This window comes from Zalophus californianus, chromosome 1, assembly GCF_009762305.2.
Source record: "Zalophus californianus isolate mZalCal1 chromosome 1, mZalCal1.pri.v2, whole genome shotgun sequence".
In the NCBI taxonomy this organism is placed as follows: domain Eukaryota; kingdom Metazoa; phylum Chordata; class Mammalia; order Carnivora; family Otariidae; genus Zalophus; species Zalophus californianus.
Window position 1 is genome coordinate 33,009,387 of NC_045595.1, and position 22,926 is coordinate 33,032,312.

General features: G+C 38.4%; 1 protein-coding gene across 14 annotated transcripts in view; it reads right to left on the minus strand.

The window, feature by feature from the left end:
- Positions 1-22,926, minus strand: part of MAGI1 (membrane associated guanylate kinase, WW and PDZ domain containing 1) — a 612,287-nt gene that overhangs the window by 87,377 nt on the left and 501,984 nt on the right. For 6 of the 14 annotated variants that reach the window (XM_027583287.2, XM_027583289.2, XM_027583282.2 and 3 more), the window contains exons 5-7: positions 17,401-17,602; positions 9,716-9,798; positions 5,222-5,260 (exon numbers count right to left, since the gene is read on the minus strand). In XM_027583287.2, the coding sequence (XP_027439088.1) occupies positions 5,222-5,260; positions 9,716-9,798; positions 17,401-17,602 (324 nt within the window). The remainder of the gene's footprint in view (positions 1-5,221; positions 5,261-9,715; positions 9,799-17,400; positions 17,603-22,926) is intronic. The other 8 variants (XM_027583288.2, XM_027583283.2, XM_027583280.2 and 5 more) reach the window with 2 other exon arrangements.

Below are 22,926 nucleotides of genomic sequence, written 5' to 3' on the forward strand. Positions count from 1 at the left end.
GCCTTAAGTCCAATGAAAACTGTGTATCCTAACAACAACAAACTAGAAGGCAGTCTTATATTTATCAGTGTATTTTTCTACATAAGGAACAATTCTTTACTGATATTTTGTACAAGTTAATAAAACTTAATAAAATGTAGTCCCAGAAGCCTTTGTTCTGATTCAACTATTAAATTAGATTTTAATGGAAATATAGTTAAAATTTGCCTTGAATGCCTAGTTTATACCTTATATATTTACAATTTTCCCATTGTATTTCTAGACTACCTTACCACACAAACAAAAATGGATGAAAATTAATGTTTCTTTTCATTTTCAATACAACAGTGGTGTTTTTGCTCTCCCTGGAATAAAATAAAATGTGCATCTTATTTCCTCCTTGTTTCTAATTAAAATGCTGCCAAGTAAGTAAAAGATGGAGTTGGGCTTTCAAATTGCAGGCATCTGTCACTCAGGTGCTATATTCAAACAGACCTCCTTCGGCAGCACTTTGCTTGCGAAAGCAGAAACATAGGTCCTGCCCTCTGAGAACTCACTAGTTAAGGGAGAAGATTTTATTCCTTTCTCATGGTCATGTAAAACGGCATTGCGGGATTTCCGTACCTTTCTGAAAACTCACCTGTGCTCTCCTGGACTTCACTTCATAAGGTTTCCTACAAAGGCTGGAACTTTATTAACTAGCTAATAGTGACTTCTGCCACAGCAAGAATCTATTAGGAAAAAGCCCATTGCACCAGATAATTTGACTTGGTGAAAGAAACAACCAGGCTGTTTTGTGTCACTAAGCAATTCCTTCAAGCAGAGCAGCAATTACTCAACTTAATTTCAAAGCCACTCGGATATATACATGGTTGTGGCAAGCCTGTATAATGCCATACTCCAAAGTGAATCATTCTTCCTAGAAGTCGGCTACTAAGACGAACATGAACAGAATATTACAAACACTTGAAATATCACTTATTTTGAAATACTAGATTCTTTTTTTTTTTTAACTCAAGGACTCCTATGGTCACTATTTCCAAAGAATGACTCTGTCATCAAGGCATAAGCTTACACATTCCACAAACAGTCCCGCACTGAAACGGAGTCATGCGCGTGCACCCAAACACACACACACTAATTACTCAAAGTTTATGTTTTGCTCAGATTTGGCTGCATATCAAGAGACATTAATTTCATGGGTTTTGCTCCACATGTTATTTATTTGCAAACAAAGAGACAGGTTTTCCCCCTTTCCTTCTAATTTTTTTAAAACACTTAGCAGGTTTTAAAGAAGTCTTTGAATTCCAGGAGACATGAGCTACTAAAATGCAAGACAGGTCCAAGCTGCAGATGTTGATACAACTTGGCATTTTTATCCACCAAGCCATACGACCTGATGCAAATCAAATGCCTGGGAAATGGTTTCCCCTTACAAAGCTGGAAATTACCATTTAAATGAAAATGAACCAGGAAAATATTTCCAAGGAGTTGAGAAATCGAAGATTAAAAAATGCAAATCGGGGCATGGTCCACATGCTTGTTCAGGCATGGGGCAGGAGTGGGTAAATGTGAGGGGCCCGCTCTATGTTTCACTGAACCAGATCTTTTCCAAAATTTGCAACCTTGAATATTTGGCCTAGCTTTAGATAAAACGGGAAATATTAAGAATTTAATTCATTTGTACACTTAAAATGAGCATCAGTGATACACAGAACTGCTGAATCACCATATTGTACACCTGAAACTAATAGAACACTGTATGTTAACTCATTCAATTATTAATTTGTCAACATTTAGAGAGGGTCTATTGTCTGCTTGAGGGTGTGGTTGGCACCTGGAACACAAAGATAATTACAAGTGCACAACTAAGCAGACAATTCAAACACTATACAGTTAGTGCTTTGATAGAGGTCTGAAGAGGGTACAAAAAAAGAAGCCACCTCTGACCTTTATACTCTAGAATTGAGAAATGCGGCACATCAACTGCTATTCCTGGACACTTGCAAATTTACACATATCTTCTGGAACAGATTAGCAAACTCCAGAAATTTTCCAGTTTTCCAAGCTAAAACTCATTTTCAGTTGAAAAGATAGATTTCTCACTTCCAATGTGGTGATTAACTTAATAATAGGAATTAGTCTCCTAATGCTTAAAATAGAAATGGGTCATCGATTTAAAAAAGGAAGATGTTTGTCCTCGAAGTTATCTTCTGGTTCTAAAAAACTGAGAATGACAGAAAATGCCAAAGCCCAGAAAATAATGACATCACAATTTTTTTTTTTTTTTTTTACTAAACACTTTGCTGTTGCCTGAAGGGTCAGCCCCTATGTCTAACAACTGCTGGACATCAGACCAGAATATACTACCTGTCACAGCTATTTTAGGCTGCTAAGACCCTTTTGGGGTTGCCCAGACTGGGGACTGAACCTTTGCTCTACCACTTCATAGATCTGATATTAGACTAGTTACTGAGTATCTTGCAACTACATCTTTCACTGGGATTTACTTGAAGGGTCAACTATGGATTAAATGAGGATGCCTGTAAGACATTTTGCACAGTACCTGGCATGTAGGCTCAACAAATGGCAATGTTCTATGAAAGGAGGAAAGGAACAAAACAGATTTATATGGCCTGCATGCTAGCTAGCCCTGCCTTTAAGAATCTCATCCTGTACTACCTGTTACCACAGAAGCAAATATGAAGCAGTCACATGTGCTACGTTCTTTTCATAAGAGATATGCCAGCACATAGATTGAAAGTCATGTTCACAATCACAGATAGATTTCAAAACTGTGACTTAGCCTTGGTGGGGAGGGAACCTCATTTTCCTTGTCTCTACCTCTCCGAGTTGGTGTTAGCACCTAAATACCCTATGATTCCAAAAGGGAGTATTTTTCAATTCTGGGAAGATGTCTGCAGAGCATGTGATAAATTCTGCAAACCAAAAGTGCATAATGAAGCTACTGACCCAGCTCAAACAACAGCGTTCAGAAATGACAACTCTATAATCAAATGATCTGTGTCCAACACCTAAGCCAACCACCCCCATCTCTCAGACGTTTCCTTGTCACATCTGGAATCTCATTGTTCTCTGAAAACCTGACAGTTGCTATAATTAGGACCCTCTTATTAAGAAAACGGGCAGTAAGCTTGTCAATAAAATCTGGAATGAATGCAAGAAAAAACTGTGTGTGTGTGTGTGTGTGTGTGTGTGTACACACTACTCTTTACACAGTGAATATGTGCAGGCAAAAATCAAAAGTCCTGTCTCTACCCACAAGGACACATTTGGGTCACTCCACCCACATATACATTCTTCTCCTGACCCATATTAAAGGCAAAAGTACCACAAAGAGTATTAAAAAGCCCAACAAGATGGAATTAGTTATTAAATAATAAAGCTACTAGAAACAACAATATATGCTGATCACAGGGACAAATATTAAGACACATTTTCATTAAGTTTCCTCACAAACACTATGGGAGCTCCTCTTTCAGCCTCTCTTGACAGATAAGGAAAGGAAAGCTAAGAGAAGTTGAGTGACTTGCCCAAGTCACAAAGCAGTAAACACGGGAGAACGGACAAGAAGCAAGGCAGCCTGATTTGCCCCCAAAGACAGTTCTGCTATGTCACCAAACTAACTCCCAGGATTACCACTATGACCATGAGAAATGATACATGCAGTCATTAACGCTTATTTTTTTCAATCTTCAACAGCATAGGAAAGTTCCCACAATATTATAGTTACAAGGGGAAAAATACAGAAAATTTTTTCCTAAAAATGTCAACATTTAAACTTCCATAGAAGCAAATATGCCTCTGTGCACAGCTATATTATCTCTACCAGCCATCCACAGATAACAGTGGATATCAATTACCTAGCAAGAGTGATTTAAACTGGTTCAACAAATGGTTAAGGCACTCATTGTGTGTCTCAAAAACTAGTTGTCTTTTTCAACTACTTTAATATTACCAATTAATTTTTTTGATAAAACAAATTTCAAATTGTTCTAGATCACAGGGTGAGTCTCAAGTCCTTCTTACCACAATGACAAGGACAACTTATTAAGTATCTTTTAAAAACAAGCTCCATTCAATAGTTACCGATCAATGCCAGCGTATCTATCAGTTACAACAGGATATGTTCCCAACATTAAGAAAAACAGAGCTAAATTCCATTATATCATAACTCCAGTCAACCATGATTGATTATTATATAACAAACACAAACAAAATCACATGAAAACAGTAATATGTATTATTATTTATGTTTTTAGTTCTTAAGGCAACCTCAAAAATGTTAGGCTGATTCAATAATCTCAGGACAGTTCTTTTCGTAATGATGTTAAACAATCTTCTATCTCAAAAATACATGATGGTCAATGTTCAATAAGCCAAGGCTTTTATGTGCAATTGAGCTTGAAAACCTGGGCTTTCCAATCTATCCTTCAGTAGATGCATCAGATGGAATGCAAACTAATTTTAATATTGTTCAAAGCTGAACATAAAACTTAGCATAGAACATAATTCAATATATTCCAACAGCAAAGACAAAAGCATTTGGCATTATCTGCAAATGTAAATTATTTCTAACTGCAACAGCCAGACTAGTCGAGCCTTGATTTACGCGGATACACACACTCTAAGGAAAATGTCACATAGAGGCTCAGTATCTGGTTTTCAAGCCATTCACTACATCTACAAAGTCACCACGAGGCTCGTGACTTAAAAACCCAAGACTAAGACTTATTAACTATTCAGTTGATCAGGAGAATTACTGTATTGCTATCACTCCTACAAAGATCCTTAGTGCATTTGGTGGTTTTTTAGTTTTGCTTTGCTTTTCTGCACGGCCCATGGAGATAACCACCCGCACCAAAGAAATGAGGCGGAGGTAGGTCATACCAGAGATGAAGGCACACAGCAAGCATCTACTCTCTCAAGGCTCTTCTTAATCCTCAGTTCCCAAGAGTACCTAGCACCAATTTGCTAACTCTCGTTCTAGTCTTGATGCACTCAGACATTTTCTTTGTAGACACAACTTATTACAACTCTGCATGATGCCTGCAAGTCAGACATTAGGATTGTAAGATTGACCTTTCATGGATAAGCTGGAATGAAAATCATCATTGAAGAAGTGCAAACTAAAGAAACTGAAGGAATAAGCAATTCGCTGGAGACAAAAAGCATTCAGGGCAAGTCATGCAGCGGGAGCAGGCTGGGAGGGAGGGTTTACCTAGTTCACTGTCCAGCTCCTCGGTGTGGACCCCTTCTTCTCCAAAGGAATAGCGGGAATGAGACAGAAAAGAGAGAAAGAAAAATTCAGACACCAACACCAAGAAAGAAAACTCCCCTCAGAAAAACAGCAGCAAACACATCACGCCGTTTTGTCCTTACCTGCATTGTGGCCTATCTCATTGGCTTGGCTAGTAAACCGAAGACCTCAGTGTAAATCACAAAACGGCAAGAGCTGATATTGGCAACATAATTATATGGCTCATTTCCTTGCGTGTCAGAATGGGGTTTGATTGGTGGTAGAAGATGACAAATACCTTTGCGGTTTCAATGTTCTTAAAGTGGGAAGTCACTTATTACAGACCTTATTTCAGGAAAACAAAGCTGTTGCACCTTTCAACATTAGACCTTTTAGTCCTGTAATAATCCTCTAATCAGTGAGGCAATTATACTCACAATTAAAGCATTACTTAACCTAGAAGTAATACTGCTGCCTGAAAAACGGAAGGTGAGGTCAAATTGAGAATGCAGATTGTAAAATGCACTACACTTAACAGCGTCTTACAGAGGGAGTTAGAGAGGAATTATGTCAGGATGTTGCATGCTGGGAAAGCAGGCTTGAAGGCTGCCCTGAAATGAGTGTGGGAAGGCATCGTTTAGTTTGTATAGGATTTCTAAGTCAAACAGCTCAGAAATATTAGAATGAAAATGTTCTCAATAAGTCAGGGGGCAAAACCAGTCCAGATCCTTTCCATGCTCGACCTCCTCCTGCTGTAAGTAAAATGCTGTATGATAACTGAGAACACAGAATAGCACACAACAATCATTTCATGCATAAAGTCTCTCCAGCTACAGAGCAAGTGGCTGTTCCCCATGTACTGTAGGCTCCACAAACATGGGAATAAAATCGTTTTCACCACTGCAAAATGCTCAGTGCCCAGGAGTTTTTGGTACATGGTAAGTACTAAATATTTCAAAATGGATGGATGGATGGATGGATGGATGTCTCCATTACTGACTTCAGTAATCAACAAGGCACTATACGCCTTGTAAAGTCTTGACTTAAAAGTGATTCAATTGCCAACAATAAGTTTTGGTGTTGGCATTGTCTCTGAAAAATGGAATCCTTTTTACACAAAATCTTTCAAGAAAATGCCCATTTAAATATTATCTAATGTCTTTGGGGGTGCATTCATTCATTTCTCTGATAAGCATTTAATGAGAGAGACCTACTATGGGCCAGTCACTGTGCAAAGGGACAGATCAAATATCCTTTTGGAGGAGGAGACAAATCCCAAACTCCCATAAATAAAACTAAAGTTAAAATTGTGATTATTTCTCTAAGGTAACACACATCACAGAGTGACCTCATATCTGGGGGCAAGGTCAAGGAAACAGTCCCTGAGCTATAACCTAAAGGGTATGAACAATTTAACAAAAAGACTTACAGTGACGAATGACTAAAATTTGAGCTTTCTGACAGCAGGGCATTTTGACTGTTGTGTTCATTGATACACCTGAAGTTCTTAGGACATACTTGAAATATAGAAGGCAATCAGTAACTGTTTGTGAAGTGTAAGAATATTCTAAGAGAGAACTAGTAGGGATGAAGGGCAGAGTGGAGAGGAATAAGAGTGAGAAAAGCCAGAGGTCAAACCACTTAGGGCTTGGGGACCAGCTATGGGGAGGCTGAGAATTTATGGTGCAGAGAACCAGTGAATAGGGCTTGAGGGGGTGGTCCATGATTACACAATCACACTGACATTTTAAAAGACTGCTCTGGGTACAGTGTAAGGAGAGTGGGAAAGAGTCTGGGTGAGAGATGAGTGTGGCCTGAATTAGGATGCTACAGGTGGTGAAGAAAATAGTGAATGGATTCCAGAGATATCTGGGAGGCAAAGTAAATTCAGAGGGTAGATGGGTTGAAATGAATGTCAAGAGAAGTAGTAGGTCAAGGGGGACTGTTAGGTATGCATGAATTTTACTCTCGACCGAGATAGGGAACACTTACAGAGGACCAGGTTTGGGGGTGGGGAAGAGATCATTAGTTGGGTTTTAAGGAGACTAGTTTGAAGTCTCTTTCAGACAAAGAGCATAGGCAGATTCAAATATTGGCCTGGAGCTCAGAGGCAAGGTGAAAGGCTTCTAATTCAACTCGATACACAGAAACAACAAAAGGAGTTATACACTGAGGATCAAAATCCCAAACCAGTTCATCACTTTTTTGAGTTAGGAAACAATATATAAAATTTTTACAATAAGTATGATGCTGTATTGTTACATTCCATGTGTGTATGACTTCCAGAGAACAGAAAGAAATACAGGAGGAATACTGTGACCAACAATGTTACTCTTCTTTGTGTCGTGACATAAACAACAACACAAGGCAGATTTGTGTTAACAGGCAACAGAAAATGCAGGTGTTGGAACTGAAAAATGACAGAGTGGTAACATTTGGTTATATATTTATACTGTTTGTGTATACAGGCACACAGACATGCATATAATTTCTACTAGAAAAAGGTTCTGTGAATCCTAATGTTGAAAGGATAATTCATAAACTAATGGTATTTGGTATGAATACATACTTGTTCCAGAGATAATATCATTAACACCAATGACAAAAATTCTAAGAATTAAAAATAACAGTTGACCCTTAAACAACACAGGGGTTTAAAAAACAAAAAACAAAAAAACACAGGGGTTGGGGGTATTGACTCTCCTCAGTCAACAATCTGTGTGTAACTTTTGACTTCCCCAAAACTTAACTACAAGTAGTCTACTGTTGAAAACCTTACCAATAATATATTCGATTAACACTTCTTTTGTACATTCTAAGTATTATATACTATATTCTTACAATAATCTTTTCTTAACATTTTTGGTACTTCAAAGCTCTAAGATTCATTTGCAGGTTCTTCAAATTGTCAGAAATCTCCAAAACTTTTTCTAATACATTTATGGAAAAAAATCCGCACAAAAGTGGACCAGTGTGGTCCAAACCTATGTTGTTCAAGGGTCAACTGTACTAGATTTGGTCACAAAATAATTCAGCAATTCTACTCAACACTTCTATTCCATTAAGTGTCTCTTGGTAAAAGCTACTGGAGTCTTCTATCATCTATAAACTATATTAACAGGTATTTTCGTATGTTCCCAGTATAATTATAATGGAAATCGACACTGAAGCTCTCTTATGGTAATAAGAAGTCGAAAATGCCTTCACAATCACCAAGCATCAAATAAAGATTAAATTTTGGTCCCTGAAATTTTATGGTTGAATGTATTTTATGTTCTGATCTTTGAAAATTGGTCACTTTTATATTATATATGAAACATAATATTTGAATAATCCAGACAGTTCCTTATCCCTGAAGCATGCAAATAATGAAGCTGACCACACATGTTCCATTCCTTCTTCAGGAACGGGACTAAGCAACCAAAATAAAATGAGCATCTCAGTCATGCCTCCTTAGTCAGAAGGATTTGTATTTCCATTTGGAGTCACTCTAGATAAATATGAACACCCAATTTTATGCTCATTTCATGGTATCTGCAATCCGTGTAGAGCAGAAGGATCTAGGAGTTTTGGCAGTATTACGCTTTACTGGCTTACATTTTCAGACAAACCTCAAGTTTATATATATATATACAATTCTGTGCCATAGGACAAATTAATAAAGTTTCATTATCTTACAGTAAAATACGTACTCCATAGTTATACCACTAATTCAAATGCCAGAGATGAATGAGTAGCAGAACAAGCCATTTCCCTTTTAATTCGTCCATGTCAAAAAAGTAATTCTGGTAGAACTTGGGATAGACTTTGGTGTACTGAAAAGGCACACATTTGTTCTAATTTTTTTTTTTTCATTTTGGAAAAGTAATTAGAAATCCCAAAACTTTGAAATAAACTTTTCAGAATACCAATTGATTCTTTTTCGAGATTAACAAGCAGAGTCGGGCTAAGGGTAACACCTCAGGCCCTTTCTTAGAAGAATGTACTTTTCAGATAATGACGATTTATCCTAAGAAGTCAAGATCTGCTTTCCCTTTGTCAAGTTATGAACATGAAGAATTTAAGAGATGCTCTTAATTTTTTCCTTTAAGACTTTTATAATATAGGATTAGGATCCAATAGGTAAGTATCCAGGGCAACTTTGGTTTCTATATTCCTAGAGATTTTCTTGAGTTTTCTCCAAGGTCCTGAAGGAAGGCAGAGGTCTTATCTTCATTGAAATAGTCTGTCTTAAAGTTCTGTTTCTAATGGAGATACTGGCATGCATCTGCCTTTATGTGTAAACAAACTGCGCTTTTAAAACAATTCTGATTCCCCTACTGCTTTTGGAAACTACAGGTCACTTTCTAGAAATTGGATGACCTTTTAAAAACTCACTTGTTAAAACCTGATTGACCTTGCTATATAACTCCTTAAAACTTGCACATGTGAACAAGCCCCCAGCTCACTTAAACCAAGACCTTCCTAGCCCCTTACCATCATCTTCACACTCTTCCAGAGGCTTCTGCTGCTTGTTCAGGCACCGAGGGTCTAACCAAGATGTTGTCTTTGTGTTATGGCTGAAATCAAGAAACAAAAACAAAAAATACATTTGAAAAGGAAAAAAAAAAGCAAAAACCTCAATGACAAAAGAATTACACACTCTTGAACATTTCCCCTCAACCAGAGCAAAGCTACTTTCCAACAGCAAACCCAACCCAGAAGAGAGCCCAAGTTTGGAATCTGAAAAGGCTTGGGAAGGGCCTTAGATAGACTTTTTACTTATCTAAGGTATAATCATTCCATTACGGAAAGCTTAACATGTGATGCCAGTTTTATTTTTGAAAATGAGTTCCAAATGATACCCCCTGTCCAATACTGTCTCCCCTTGTCTAGACTTATATTAGTCTTCACTTTTGCAGAAAAGCAAACTCCAATTTGCTTTAAATTTGCCTCTGACTTAAACCTTGGATGCTGGAATTCACAAAGAAGGCTGCTATTTCACTCATTATATTACATAAGATTTCCCCTGACACTGTGAAACTACCTCAGTTCAAGCAATTGGCTCACAGCGGCTAATACCTATCATTAATCACAGCATCCTGAATTTCGTTGCACACAAAGTGAAGGCAACCCGGAATTACCTACCATAAACAGAACCTGGGCCAAAAAAAATCCCACAAAGCTTGAAGAAGCTAAACATGTCTGCCTTCTGGAGGGCACAGCCCGACTCCAGATGAAGTGTTTCAACAGACAATGAGCGAGGCCTTGAAGGTCTGAGAGTGTACAGTAATATTCCTGATTACTGCCCTGCAACCATGTTAGAAGCGTCATGAGAATGTCTGGAGGAACTGCCCGGAAGCAGCTCAGGACGCCGGGACAAAGTTCTGCGTGAGCCTGGGCCACACTCTGGCAAGCTCAATGGGAGGGGCAATGAAGTACAAGGCCAGCAGTTCATGCTGCAAACCAGAAATGAAAACAAGAAATGAAAAAAATTTTGGGGGGGAAACTGAGGTAGTAACTTCAATTGTTTTTTTTAAAGTCTGCAGTTTAGGTCATAAATGCTGAAAAACATCGCCACAGTTATTTGAGATTCAAGTCTTATTAATTGTTGAAAAAACCTAAGGCTTAAGTGAAAAATAACGCAAATGTATATACAAATCATCTCAACTGTATGAAAAGGAAAACAAATGGAAGGTAATATAGTAACCAACTACCAGAAGCTGTTCTTTTACACGTATGTTATAATTTACTAATCCTTAAGATAACCCTATGAAGGAACTATTAATAAGTATTAATACATTTTGCAGATGAGAAAAATGAGGACAGAGGCGAGAAAATTGGTACAAGGCTACTGTGTGTTGATACCTAGCAACACTGGCAACAAACCCAGGGAGTCCAACACTAGAACCCATGGTCTGTGCTATTCCTACACCAGCAAGATAGTAAAAACGGCCATTGCTAGGAGGGAAGATTATTTGTGATTTTTTAAAAAAACACTTTTGTATTTTGAGATAATTATAGATTCACATGTATTTCTAAGAAAGAACATAGAGTGATCCCACACGCCCTTTACTCAGATTCCCCCAATGGTAACATCTTACAAAACTAAAGTAAATTGTCACAACTGGGATATTGATCTCCATACAGTCAAGATAGAAAACATTTCTATCATAACAAGAATTCTTCCTTGTTACCCTTTTACAGCCACACTTGGTTTTCTTTGAGTCTCTGCCCCCTCAAGCCCCCTTTAAATCCCTGGCAACCACTAATCTATGTTCTCCACGGTTTTGTCATTGCAAAAATGTTCCATGGACTCATACATATGTACTCTTTGGGGATTGCTATTTTTCATTCAGCTAATTCTCATCAAGGTTGTCACATATATTGATAATTAATTCCTTTTATTGCTGAGTAGTATTCCATGGCATGAATGTACCAGAGTTTAACCACGGAAGGACACGTATGTTGTTCTAGTTTTTGGCTCTTTGGAATAAATCTACTATAAATATTCATGTCCAGGTTTTTGTGTGAATGTTAAGTGTTCACTTCTCTGGCCAAATGTGCAATTGCTGGGTCATATGGTAGTTGCATGTTTAGTTTTATAGGAAACTCCCCAACTGTCTTCTAGAATGCCATACAATTTTACATACCCACCAGCAATGTATGAGTGATCTAGTTTCTTTTCATCTTTGTCATCATTTACTATTATTTTTTTTATTTGAGCCATCCTAATAGGCATATAATGATATCTTTGTGATTTTAATTTGCATTTTCCTAATGGCTAATGAGGGTGAACATTTTTTCATGTGCTTATTTGCCATCTGTATATCCTCTTCAGTGAAACGTCTGTAGTTCATTTTCTAACTGAATTTTTTTAATGTTACTGTTGAGTTTTGAGAGCTCTTTATATACTCTAGATATCAATCCATTTTCAGATATGGGGTTTGCAAATACTTTCTCCCAGTCTGTAGTTTGCCTTTTTATCCTCTTATCAGGGTCTTTTCTTTTTTTTTTTTTAAAGATTTTATTTATTTATTTGACAGAGATAGAAAGAGAGAGCACAAGCAGGCAGAGAGGCAGGCAGAGGGAGAGGGAGAAGCAGGCTCTCCACCAAGCAGGGAGCCCGATGCGGGACTCGATCCTGGGACTCCAGGATCATGACCTGAGCCGAAGGCAGTCGCTTAACCAACTGAGCCACCCAGGCACCCTTATCAGGGTCTTTTCTGAAGCAAATGTTTTTCATTTTGATGACATCGTATTTATCAATGATTCCTTTTTTTTTTTTAAAGACTTTATTTATTTGACAGAGACAGAGACAGGGAGAGAGGGAACACAAGCAGGGGGAGTGGGGGAGGGAGAAGCAGGCTTCCTGCTGAGCAGGAGCCCAAGGTGGGGCTGGATCCCAGGACCCTGAGATCATGACCTGAGCCGAAGGCAGACGCTTAACAACTGAGCCACTTAGGTACCCCTCAATGATTCCTTTTAGGGTTCATGTTTTGTTTTTCTTTTTCTTTCTTTCTTTTCTTTCTTCCTTCCTTCCTTCTTTTCTTTCTTTTTCTTTCTTCCTTTCTTTCTTTTTTTATTAACATATAATGTATTATTTGTTTCAGGGGTACAGGTCTGTGATTCATCAGTCTTACACAATTCACATCACTCACCATAGTACATGCCCTCCCCAATGTCTGTCACCCAGCCACCCCATCCCTCCCGCCCCCCTCCACTCCAGCAACCCTCAGTGTGTTTCCTGAGATTAAGAGTCTCTTATGGTTTGTCTCCCTCTCCAGTTTCATCTTGTTTCATTTTTTCCCTTCCCCTATTATCTGTCTTGTTTCTCAAATTCCTTATATCAGTGAGATCATATGAACAGACATTTCTGTAAAGAAGACATCCAAATGGCCAACAGACACATGAAAAAGTGTTCAACACCCCTCGGCATCAGGGAAATCCTAATCAAAACCTCAATGAGATACCATCTCGCACCAGTCAGAATGGCTAAAATGAACAAGTCAGGAAACGACAGATGTTGGCGGGGATGCGGAGAAAGGGGAACCCTCCCACACTGTTGGTGGGAATGCAAGCTGGTGCAGCCACTCTGGAAAACAGTATGGAGGTTCCTCAAACAGTTGAAAATAGAGCTACCCTATGACCCAGCAATTGCACTACTGGGTATTTACCCCAAAGATACAAATGTAGTGATCCGAAGGGGCACCTGCACCCCGATGCTTATAGCAGCAATGTCCACAATAGCCAAACTCTGGAGACGAGAGGGTATTATGCTAAGTGAAATAAGTCAATCAGGGTTCATGTTTTTGATGCCAAGTCTAAGAACTAACTCCTTGTCCAGTCCTAGAGCCCCCCCAAATTTTTTTCTCAAAAAGTTTAATTGCCTTGTATTTTACACTTAAGTCTGTGATGATCTAGTCTGAGTTAATTTTTTGAATAAGGTGTGAGGTTGAGGTTGAGATTAATTTATTTACTTCTGGCTAAACACTTAATCTAATACCACTTCTGTGAAAAGGCTATCTTCCCTGCATTGAATTGCTTTGGCATCTTTGTTGAATATCACTTGGATGCATTTGTGGATCTGTTTCTGGGTTTCATTCATGTACGTGCCCATTTCTTCACCAATACCACTCAGCCTTTGTTACTGTGGCTCTATAATAAGTCTTGATATCTGGTAGACTGATTACTCTAGCTTTATTCTTCTCTTTCAAAACTGTTCTAGGGGCACCTGGGTGGCTCGGTTGGTTAACTGTCTGACTCTTGATCTCAGCTCAGGTCTTGATCTCAGGGTTGTGGGTTTAAAAAAAAAAAAAAAACTTTTCCAGCTATTCTCGTTCTATTGCCTTTCTTACAAATTTTAAAATAAACTTGTCTATATTAACAAAAAACCTCACTGAGATTTTGACAGGATTTGCATTTAACCTGCATATCCATTTTGGGAGAACTGACATCTTTACTATACAATTGTGTCTTTCAATCCATGAATAGGGGACATCTCTCCATTTGTTTAGACCTCCTTTGATTTCTTTCATCAATATTTTGTAGTTTGTAGCATATAACATCCTGTATATGTTTTGTTAGATTTACATGTAACTGGTGTTTTTCTGGAAGTAAATGTGAATTATATTTTATTTTGAATTTTGTTGTCCACATATTCATATAGATATACATGCATGCTTATATCTTGTGATCTTGCTGAACTCACTTATTCTAGAACTTTTTTTGTACATATTTTGTAATTTTGTACATTTCTTGTGTACATTCATGTAATCTGCATTGAGGGATAGTTTTACTCCTCCTTTTTCAATCTGTAGGTCCTTTATTTCTCTTTCCTGATTCATTATCCCGGCTAGAACTTCCAGGATCATGTTAAGAGAGGTGGGAACTGAGGTGGCTCTTCAGTTCGTTAGGCAACCAACTCTTGGTTTCAGCTCAGGTCATGATCTCAGGGTTGTGAGATTGAGCCCTGTGTGGGGCTCCAAGCTCACTGAGGAGTCTGCTTGCCTCGCTCCCTCTGTCCTTCCCCTCACACACTCTCGCCAATAAATAAGTAAAATCTTAAAAAAAAAAAAAAAAAGTGGTGAGAGCGAACATCCTTGACTTGTCCCTAATCTTGCAGGGAAAGTATTTTTTTTTTTTTTTTGTCTTTTACCACTAAGTATAATGTTAGTTGTACATTTTTGGTAGACATTATCAAGTCAAGAAAATTCCCCTCTGTTCTTATTTTTCTGAGAATTTTTATAATGAATGAGTGCCGAATTGTGTCAAACACTGCATTGATGAATACGATCATGTGACTTTTTTTTCTTTAGTATCTTAATATGGTAGATTATTTTTAGGAATTTTTCACATATTGAACCAATCTTGTATCCCCAGGATAATTCCCACTTGGGTCATGGTGTATAATTCTTTTTCTTTTCTTTTTTTTTTTAAGATTTTTATTTATTTACTTATTTACTTATTTATTGAGAGAGAGAGAGAGAGTGCATGGCAAGCAGGGAAGGCAGAGGGAAGGAATCTCCAGCAGACTCCAAAATGAGCATGGAGTCCAATGCAGGGCTCGATCCCAGGATCCCGAGATCATGACCTGAGCCAAAACCAAAAGTCAGATACTCAACTTACTGAGCAACCCAGGCACTCCCCAACTCTGTAGTTTTCTTTTTTCTTAGACTGTCCTTGTTTTTTTGGTAACGAGGTAACAATAGCTTCATAAACATAATTGCTAAGTGTTCCTCTACTTTTATTTTCAGAAGGAGACTGTATAGAAATGTAATTCTTCGAGCAGTTCTCCAGTGAAACCATCTGGGCCTGGAGATTTCTTTTTCACGAGTTTTTAAATGACAAATTCATTTTCCTTAATAGTTATAGAGTTAGTTAAATTATCTATTCCATATTGGATGAGTTGTGGTAGTTCATGCTTCTCACGAAATTGGTCCATTTTATCTAAGTTGTCAAATTTATGTGTATAGATTTGTTGGCAGCACTCTCTGATTACCTTTTAATGTCTTTAGGGTCTGTGGTGATTCCCTGTTTAATTCCTAATGCTGGTAATTTGTGTCTTCTCTAATTTTTTTTCTTTGTCAGTTTTGCCTTGTTATTGTTCACTGAACAGCAGACCTTCAACTTCAATCTATTTAACAGATTTACTTATATTTTTATCTATTTTATAGTTTAATTGGCCTTTTCGTTTTTCTTTTTTAGTGGTACATAAAACTGTGGTAAATCTTAACAGAGAATCTTGATAATAGAGCCAAAGTGCAGCATTTTAAAAATTGACTATTACTCGTTAAAAAATTATATTATCTTAGATTTTTTAGAATGGTTACAACTGTATACTTACCCATTTTTAGTCAAGGTTATTTATTAAATGTTTAACTTTAATAATATATATTATATATTATGTATATATACACATAAGTATATATAAGCTTTATAATTTTGAAAGACTTTTCATATCCATGTACAGTAATCCCCCCTTATCCACAGGGGCTAAGTTCCAAGACCTCCAGGGGATACCTAAAACTGTATATTGGACTGAATCCTACATATACCATGTCTTTTCCTATAATACATACCTATGATGAAGTTTAATTTATAAATTAGGCACAGTAGGAGACTAACAGTAACTAAAAGAGAACAATTATAACAATAACGATAAGAAAAATTATATGAATGTGTTCTTTCTCTCTCTCAAAATGCCTTAGTGCATCTACTCACCCTTCTTGTAATGGCGTGAGGTGATAAAATATCTATGTGGTGAGATGAAGCAAGGTGACTGACATAAGCCCTGTGATGTAGCATTAGGCTACTACTGATCTGACAATATCTCAGGAGAAGCATCTGTTTCTAGAACACAGTGACCACGAGTAACTAGAACCATGCAAAGCGAGACTTCAGATAAGGGTGGGGGTGGGGGGGGTGGTTTCCATATTCTCAAATTTTAATCCATGTACTTGCGCCATGTAAAAAAAAAAAAACAAAAAAACAAACTTAAAATGGATCAGAGACCTAAGTGTAAAATGTAAACTATAAAACTTCTAAAACAAAAATAGCAGAAAATGACAGCTTTAGAACTTTGATCTAAGCAAAAATTTCTCAGTCAGCACACTAAAAGCACAGCCCACAAAAGAAAAACACTCATAAATCAGACTTCTTCAAAATTAAGAACTCTGGAAGACACAGTCAAGCAATGAAAAGAAAACTCAGGCTTGGGGAAAATGTTCACAAACCACAGCAATGATACAGGAATTGTATCCACAATGTATGAAGAACTCTGAAAACACAACCAAAAACAAAACAAAAACAAAACAAAACAAAACAAAACAAAACAAAAAACCCTGCCACCCAATTAAGAAAAAATAAGCAGAGGATTTACCTCTTCTCAATGGCTCAAAATATTCTTTATATATTATGCCATTGTATATACACCAAAATATAGTGTCCCACTCTTTATAGGGAAATTATTAACCTTATGCTTCTTCAAGCTCCTCAGACTCAATGGTTAGGATGCTATGCTAACTGTTTTTCTGGACAAAGCTGGTTAAATTGTATAAAAGAATACCATGAGCCCGTGACCAGTCCTTCTAGATGTAATTTACCAGCGCAGCCCCTAGAGAACGGGAAGGGGGAAGAGAGAAAGGAAGAGAAGTTCAGGGAGGAGGAATGGTATACTTTACTCTATAAAATAGACTTCTCCATTTTCGGTGTAGGCCATCTCCCAGTTCTCAGGTAGAGGACCTAAATTATCCTCTGCACAAAGAGGTAGGTATTGAGGGAACTTCTGAGAAGCGTCCGTGTTGGGGGCAGCAACGATGCTAGTATTCACAGGCGGTAGGGCTGCTTCTTGGAGAATGTGCTCTTCTTGGTCACCAGAATCGGCTGTTAAGTTGCGGGGAGTTAGAGAGAGAGAGAGAAGAAACTCATCAATCATATCCCAAACCAGGGAGTCCACTACTGTCTGCATCTATATTTTCAAAAGCCCTCACTCTTTCCTAATTGCTGGCCATCAACTCTATTCCATTTTATTTAGATGGAAGATCTTTCAATAGAAAACATCAAAGTGACATACCACAGTTATTATACCTAAAAAGAAAGAAGAGAAAGACATGCTCAGATAATGCATTGCTCGAAATCTTGGAAATGCCCAAGAAGAAACAAATTCATGACTCAAAACCTCAAGTCTCTTGTACTAATAAGGACATCGAAACATAGACAGCCATACTCTTCTATTAGGTATGATTTGGTTTCATGACTCACTGGGTATCAGAGAGCAAGAATAAAGTCCATGCTGAAGACACAGATACAGTGGCATCTTTACCATTTTTGGATCAATTATTTAAAATATTTTTGGTAGACAGTGGCAAAGATCAAGGGCTGACACATCAAACTGGAAAGTACACAAAACTTCAGAATATAGACACAGTTATACCAGTGAGTCAGACGCAAGCCTCTTTTGGAAAAGTGAGGGGAATGTTCCTGTGAAAATCAAGACAGTTACCCCCAGAACAGGATCATGTGGGTGGACTAATTTGACTTGGGTCTTAAGAGAAGACTCTAAGTACGTGAATCTCCTTGCCTTCTTATGAACTAGAAACATCAAGAGGTGACATCATCAAAGTATCCACAAATGGCACTGTTGACATTCTGGCTGAATTCTTATAGAGGACAAGAATATTAAACATCATTCTCCATGGGGCTTTAAAACATAATAATCAGGGCTTGTAGTTATTTTCTATCTCCCCCAGTAATTCTCCTGTAGACATTTCTGATTTCTGAAAGCAGACTGAGGAATAATAAAAGGCTGTTTTCCACTCTTTCTCTGATGAGTAGTGCCCAGTGATGCACATGAGAATGAAGGTAATTCAACATTTGGAAGGAGGACATGTTGAGCCTGCTAAACAGGCACCTCCACCAAAAATCCCCCACCATCGAAGAGGCTGCCTTGCATCTCTCCCATCTTTCCCTAGAACTCCCTCTCAGACCTCCCTTTGGAAATCCGTCCATTCAAGGTCCTGGTGGTCTAGATGGGGACTGACTTAAACCTACTCCTAGGTCAGGTGGTGTTTCTAAGTCACATTATCACTCTTGCCTTTGTGATCGGATCAGGCACATGATCCAAAGCAAACCAATGAATGTCAGGCATAGAAGTGTCTGCTGGAATTATCCTCTTGATGCTGAAATTGTTCAGCTGACAGATTCTCATGCTGTAGGTGCTGGTGGCTATCTTGACACAGCTTGGCAAGACCTGCCTTAGAATTAAGCCTACACAGAGGAAAGCAGAAAGGAAAGGTAGAGAAAGTCACCAAATGGCCCTAATTGAGCCATTGATTCCATGTACTCTTGGCCTCTTCAACTGCTTGATCCCCTAAATTCTTGCTTAAGCCAATTTGAATTGGTTTTACAATTTGTATCCATGACTGCAGATTAAGAAAGCAACTACTAGAATGCTGAAGGAGAAAAAGGAAATTAGGCCAACACGGAAGAAACATTTTGAAATTACTGATCAATAAAAAAATAAATTCAAAACTTGGCAAGATTTCAAAAAGTCACCCTTACTTCTCTAGGAGCCAAGGTATATTCATTTCTGATGTTGTTAGAATGTACACTTCTCACATTTATAAGTGGACATAACAATCACCTGGAGAGATGCTAACATGCTGATTCTGACTCCCTACTACAGAGAGTAGGTTTGGGAGAAGGTTCCAAAACGTGCATCTTGACAGCACCCAGTGATGGAGATTCAGATACAAGAATCATACTTGGAGGACGGAGATAATGAATTCTCAAAAGAATCACTAGAACCTTCAGCTTCTAAGAGGGGTTCTGTCCTCCTGCCAGAGTATGGGGCAAACTTCTGGGTCTGCCGTGCCAGGTCCGAGGCACAAGTGATAGGTCTGGAGGGAGCACTGGAGAGAGCACACCCTGTCTGAGTGGAGCAGGGAACGCAGCGCCAGGTAATTAGCATCCTGAGGAAAAGCGGATTCAGTGAGTCCAGATCTCTGATTTTTCAAGACAAGGTAGGAATCTCTATTTTTATGCAAAAACTCCCAATATTTCAATCACAATTCCTTTAAAAAAAATAAAGGCAATATGGCACAACCAAAAAAAGAGAGAGAGAGAGAGACTGATTATAAGCACTGACTCAGGAGCCAGACTGCCTGACTTTGAATCCTGAATTAATCCTTATTAATGTGGGCAACACACTTACTTAACCTCAGTATGCCTTGGCTTCCTCATCTATAAAATGGGGATAACCACAGCAAGCCCACGGGGTTGTGGGGAGGACTACAGGAGTAAAGCACTCAGGACAGCGTCTAGTATACAGTTAACCGTATTTGTTAGCTGCCAGCATCATCAGTTTCTTCATCAACATTATTATGATTAACCTTTGTCTCTAGGTCAGAGCTGGCCCTCAGGAAATTGGCAGGAAAAGGAAGCATGTGACATCAGACCACAGACGAAATCATAGGTTTGCCTGTTTCTAGCGGTGTAACTTCAGAACAGACTGATTACCGTTCTGAGCATCTGTTTCCTCATCTGTAAAATGGGAATGATGCACAAGCCATGAGAACTGAAGGACTGAGGACACATAAAATGCTTGCCAAAGCGCCTGGCACTCAGTGTGGGCATCATGTGTGCTCGGGACTGGGACCTGCTTCTGGAAATGCAAATGTACCAGAGCCAGTGATCATCTTTTAACACAATATTTAAGAGCTAGAGAAGTACCAGGACAATGGATGACATTCAATAACTTTACCTAAGAATTTTAATTAACCCATTTTATTTTTAAAAAATATTTTATTTATTTATTTGAGAGAGAGAGAGAGAGAGCACAAGCAGGGGGAGCAGCAGAGGGAGAGAGAGAAGGAGGCTCTTCACTTAGCAGGGAGCCCAATGCAGGGCTTGATCCCAGGACCCTGGGATCATGACCTGAGCCAAAGGCAGATGCTTAACCAACTGAGCCACCCAGGCGCCCCGATTAACCCATTTTAATAGAAACTGGATGTAACAGGAAAAGGGTTGTGGCAATAGGTGGGACATAAATATGAAATGATTTACCTTAACATGGAGTATATATAATTTATGTTAAAAAAAAAAAAAGAAGAAGAAGAAAGCCCTGCCAGGGTTCCAGAACCTCAACTATGGGAAGGGAATATAAAGTGCAATGGCAAAATGTCTAAGGAACTGTAACTTCCTAAGGAAAAATGAAAATCCCTCTAGCGACTGGACCTTATTTTAAATTATCCAAATATTTTCTTATTTTATATATTTTTCATGTCTTCATAAAAAACGCTTTGAGGTATCATTGACATAAAAAAGCTATAGATATTTTTTATCAAGACTTTTTAGCTTCACTAAGGTATAACTTACAAAACTGTAAGATATTTAAAGTGTACATCATGATGATTTGATATGCGTATACACTGTCAAAGGATTCCTCCAATCTAATTGAGTAACCAAAAAAAGCTATAGATATTTAATGTAAACAATTTGATGTATTCGGCTTTCTGTGTCTTCTTTCCAGTTCAACAGAACCTTAAACAACCTCATTCTCTCAAAAAAAATGAAAAGTCCAACAATGAGAGGCTGGGACAGAGTACAGACTTACAAATTTATAGTCCTAATCATGGCTTTGACTTCAACATATGCTCTGATTTTAGAAAATCTTTTATTTGATTTACCAAACATTTAGGAGCACTGCTATCACTCTCTTACGAAAGGTTGCCAATGGATCCAAACAGGATAGGTAGAAGGGGTTACTGGAACACAGGCTGACGGAGGAACGAGGAAGCCTGGTTCTCCCACTGTCTAGTGGGGGAACACACACTGTTCCTCAGTGTTCTCATCTGCAAAATGGGAAAGGTAATGCCTAGGTTGCTTGGCTCTCAGCATTTCCAGGTAGTTTATAGGATACATGTGAAAATGACTTGTAAACCATAAATGAACATAAATAACTTTTTCACTTATAGCAAGTAAGAAGGTCCCAAACATTTATATACACATACGCATACTTGGGGGCTTCTGAAGGTGACTCTGAGAATATACGCTGTTGTAAAAAATACATTTCTGGAGGGTGCCTGGGTGGCTCAGTTGCTTAAGCGACTGCCTTCGGCTCAGGTCATGATCCTGGAGTCCCGGGATCGAGTCCCACATCGGGCTCCCTGCTCGGCGAGGAGCCTGCTTCTCCCTCAGACCCTCCCCCCTCTCATGCTCTCTCTCTATCTCATTCTCTCTCTCAAATAAATAAATAAAAAAATAAAAATAAAAAAATAAAGATTAAAAAAAATACATTTCTGGAGCCTATATTACATGATCTCTACTTTTAGATTTAGGTGCATCTCTGACTGCACACAGAGCTAATAAACTTGACTTAAAACACAAATAGCACACTGGACGAGCTTGCGGGCTCTGAAGTCAGCTTTTGGGGTTGAAATGACAGCTTTGACACTCACTGGCTCTGTGATCTTAGACAAGCTATTAGACCTCCCTCGTATATGTGTAAAAAGCTTAGCAAAGTGCCTGCCGCATAGCCCTGAGAAACATTAGCTCTTAAAGTAATATCATCTCTTGACATTCCAAAGCAATGTTTTATCATTGCTTACTAATGGAAGAGAAGCATCAGCAACCTCATGTTCAGTAATAGGGGGACTGCTGGGAGGAAAAAAAAAAAGCCTCGAAACATAATTAAATAACATTTGATGTCTCTTAGAGGGGGTTAATGGATAAACCAGCTACTTTTTAGTTGTGATGGTTAGTTACAGATTTTCCAACCTGTCTAAAATAAGGTCCTTATACAAATGTTTTTATTTAGTGTAACTGGGTGCTTTGGTCAGCAGTGTAACTCTACCTTCATGAAGCACATATAAAGAGTGTTCATTCTCAAGGGCTCCTGTAGGTCCATAATTGAGGCACAGTTTGTAGAAGACTGGCCTGTTGTTTGTGCTCAACAGTCAGTTCTGTGGGAAGTATCTGGGATGACTTTTCATTGCTCAGGTCCTGCCTCAGTCATGGACGATGGGAAGGAATTGTGGCCACCTCCCCAGGATGCTTCTGGCCACAAGTCTCCTGCTCTTTTGCCTGCGGACATTCCCAATATTATTCAGGCATATTATTTAGACATTTCATACCTCCTTCAGAAGACCCAAAGCAGAAGTCAGCTAAGATAGCAGCAACAGCATGTTAATTAAAAATATCCCAGTAAA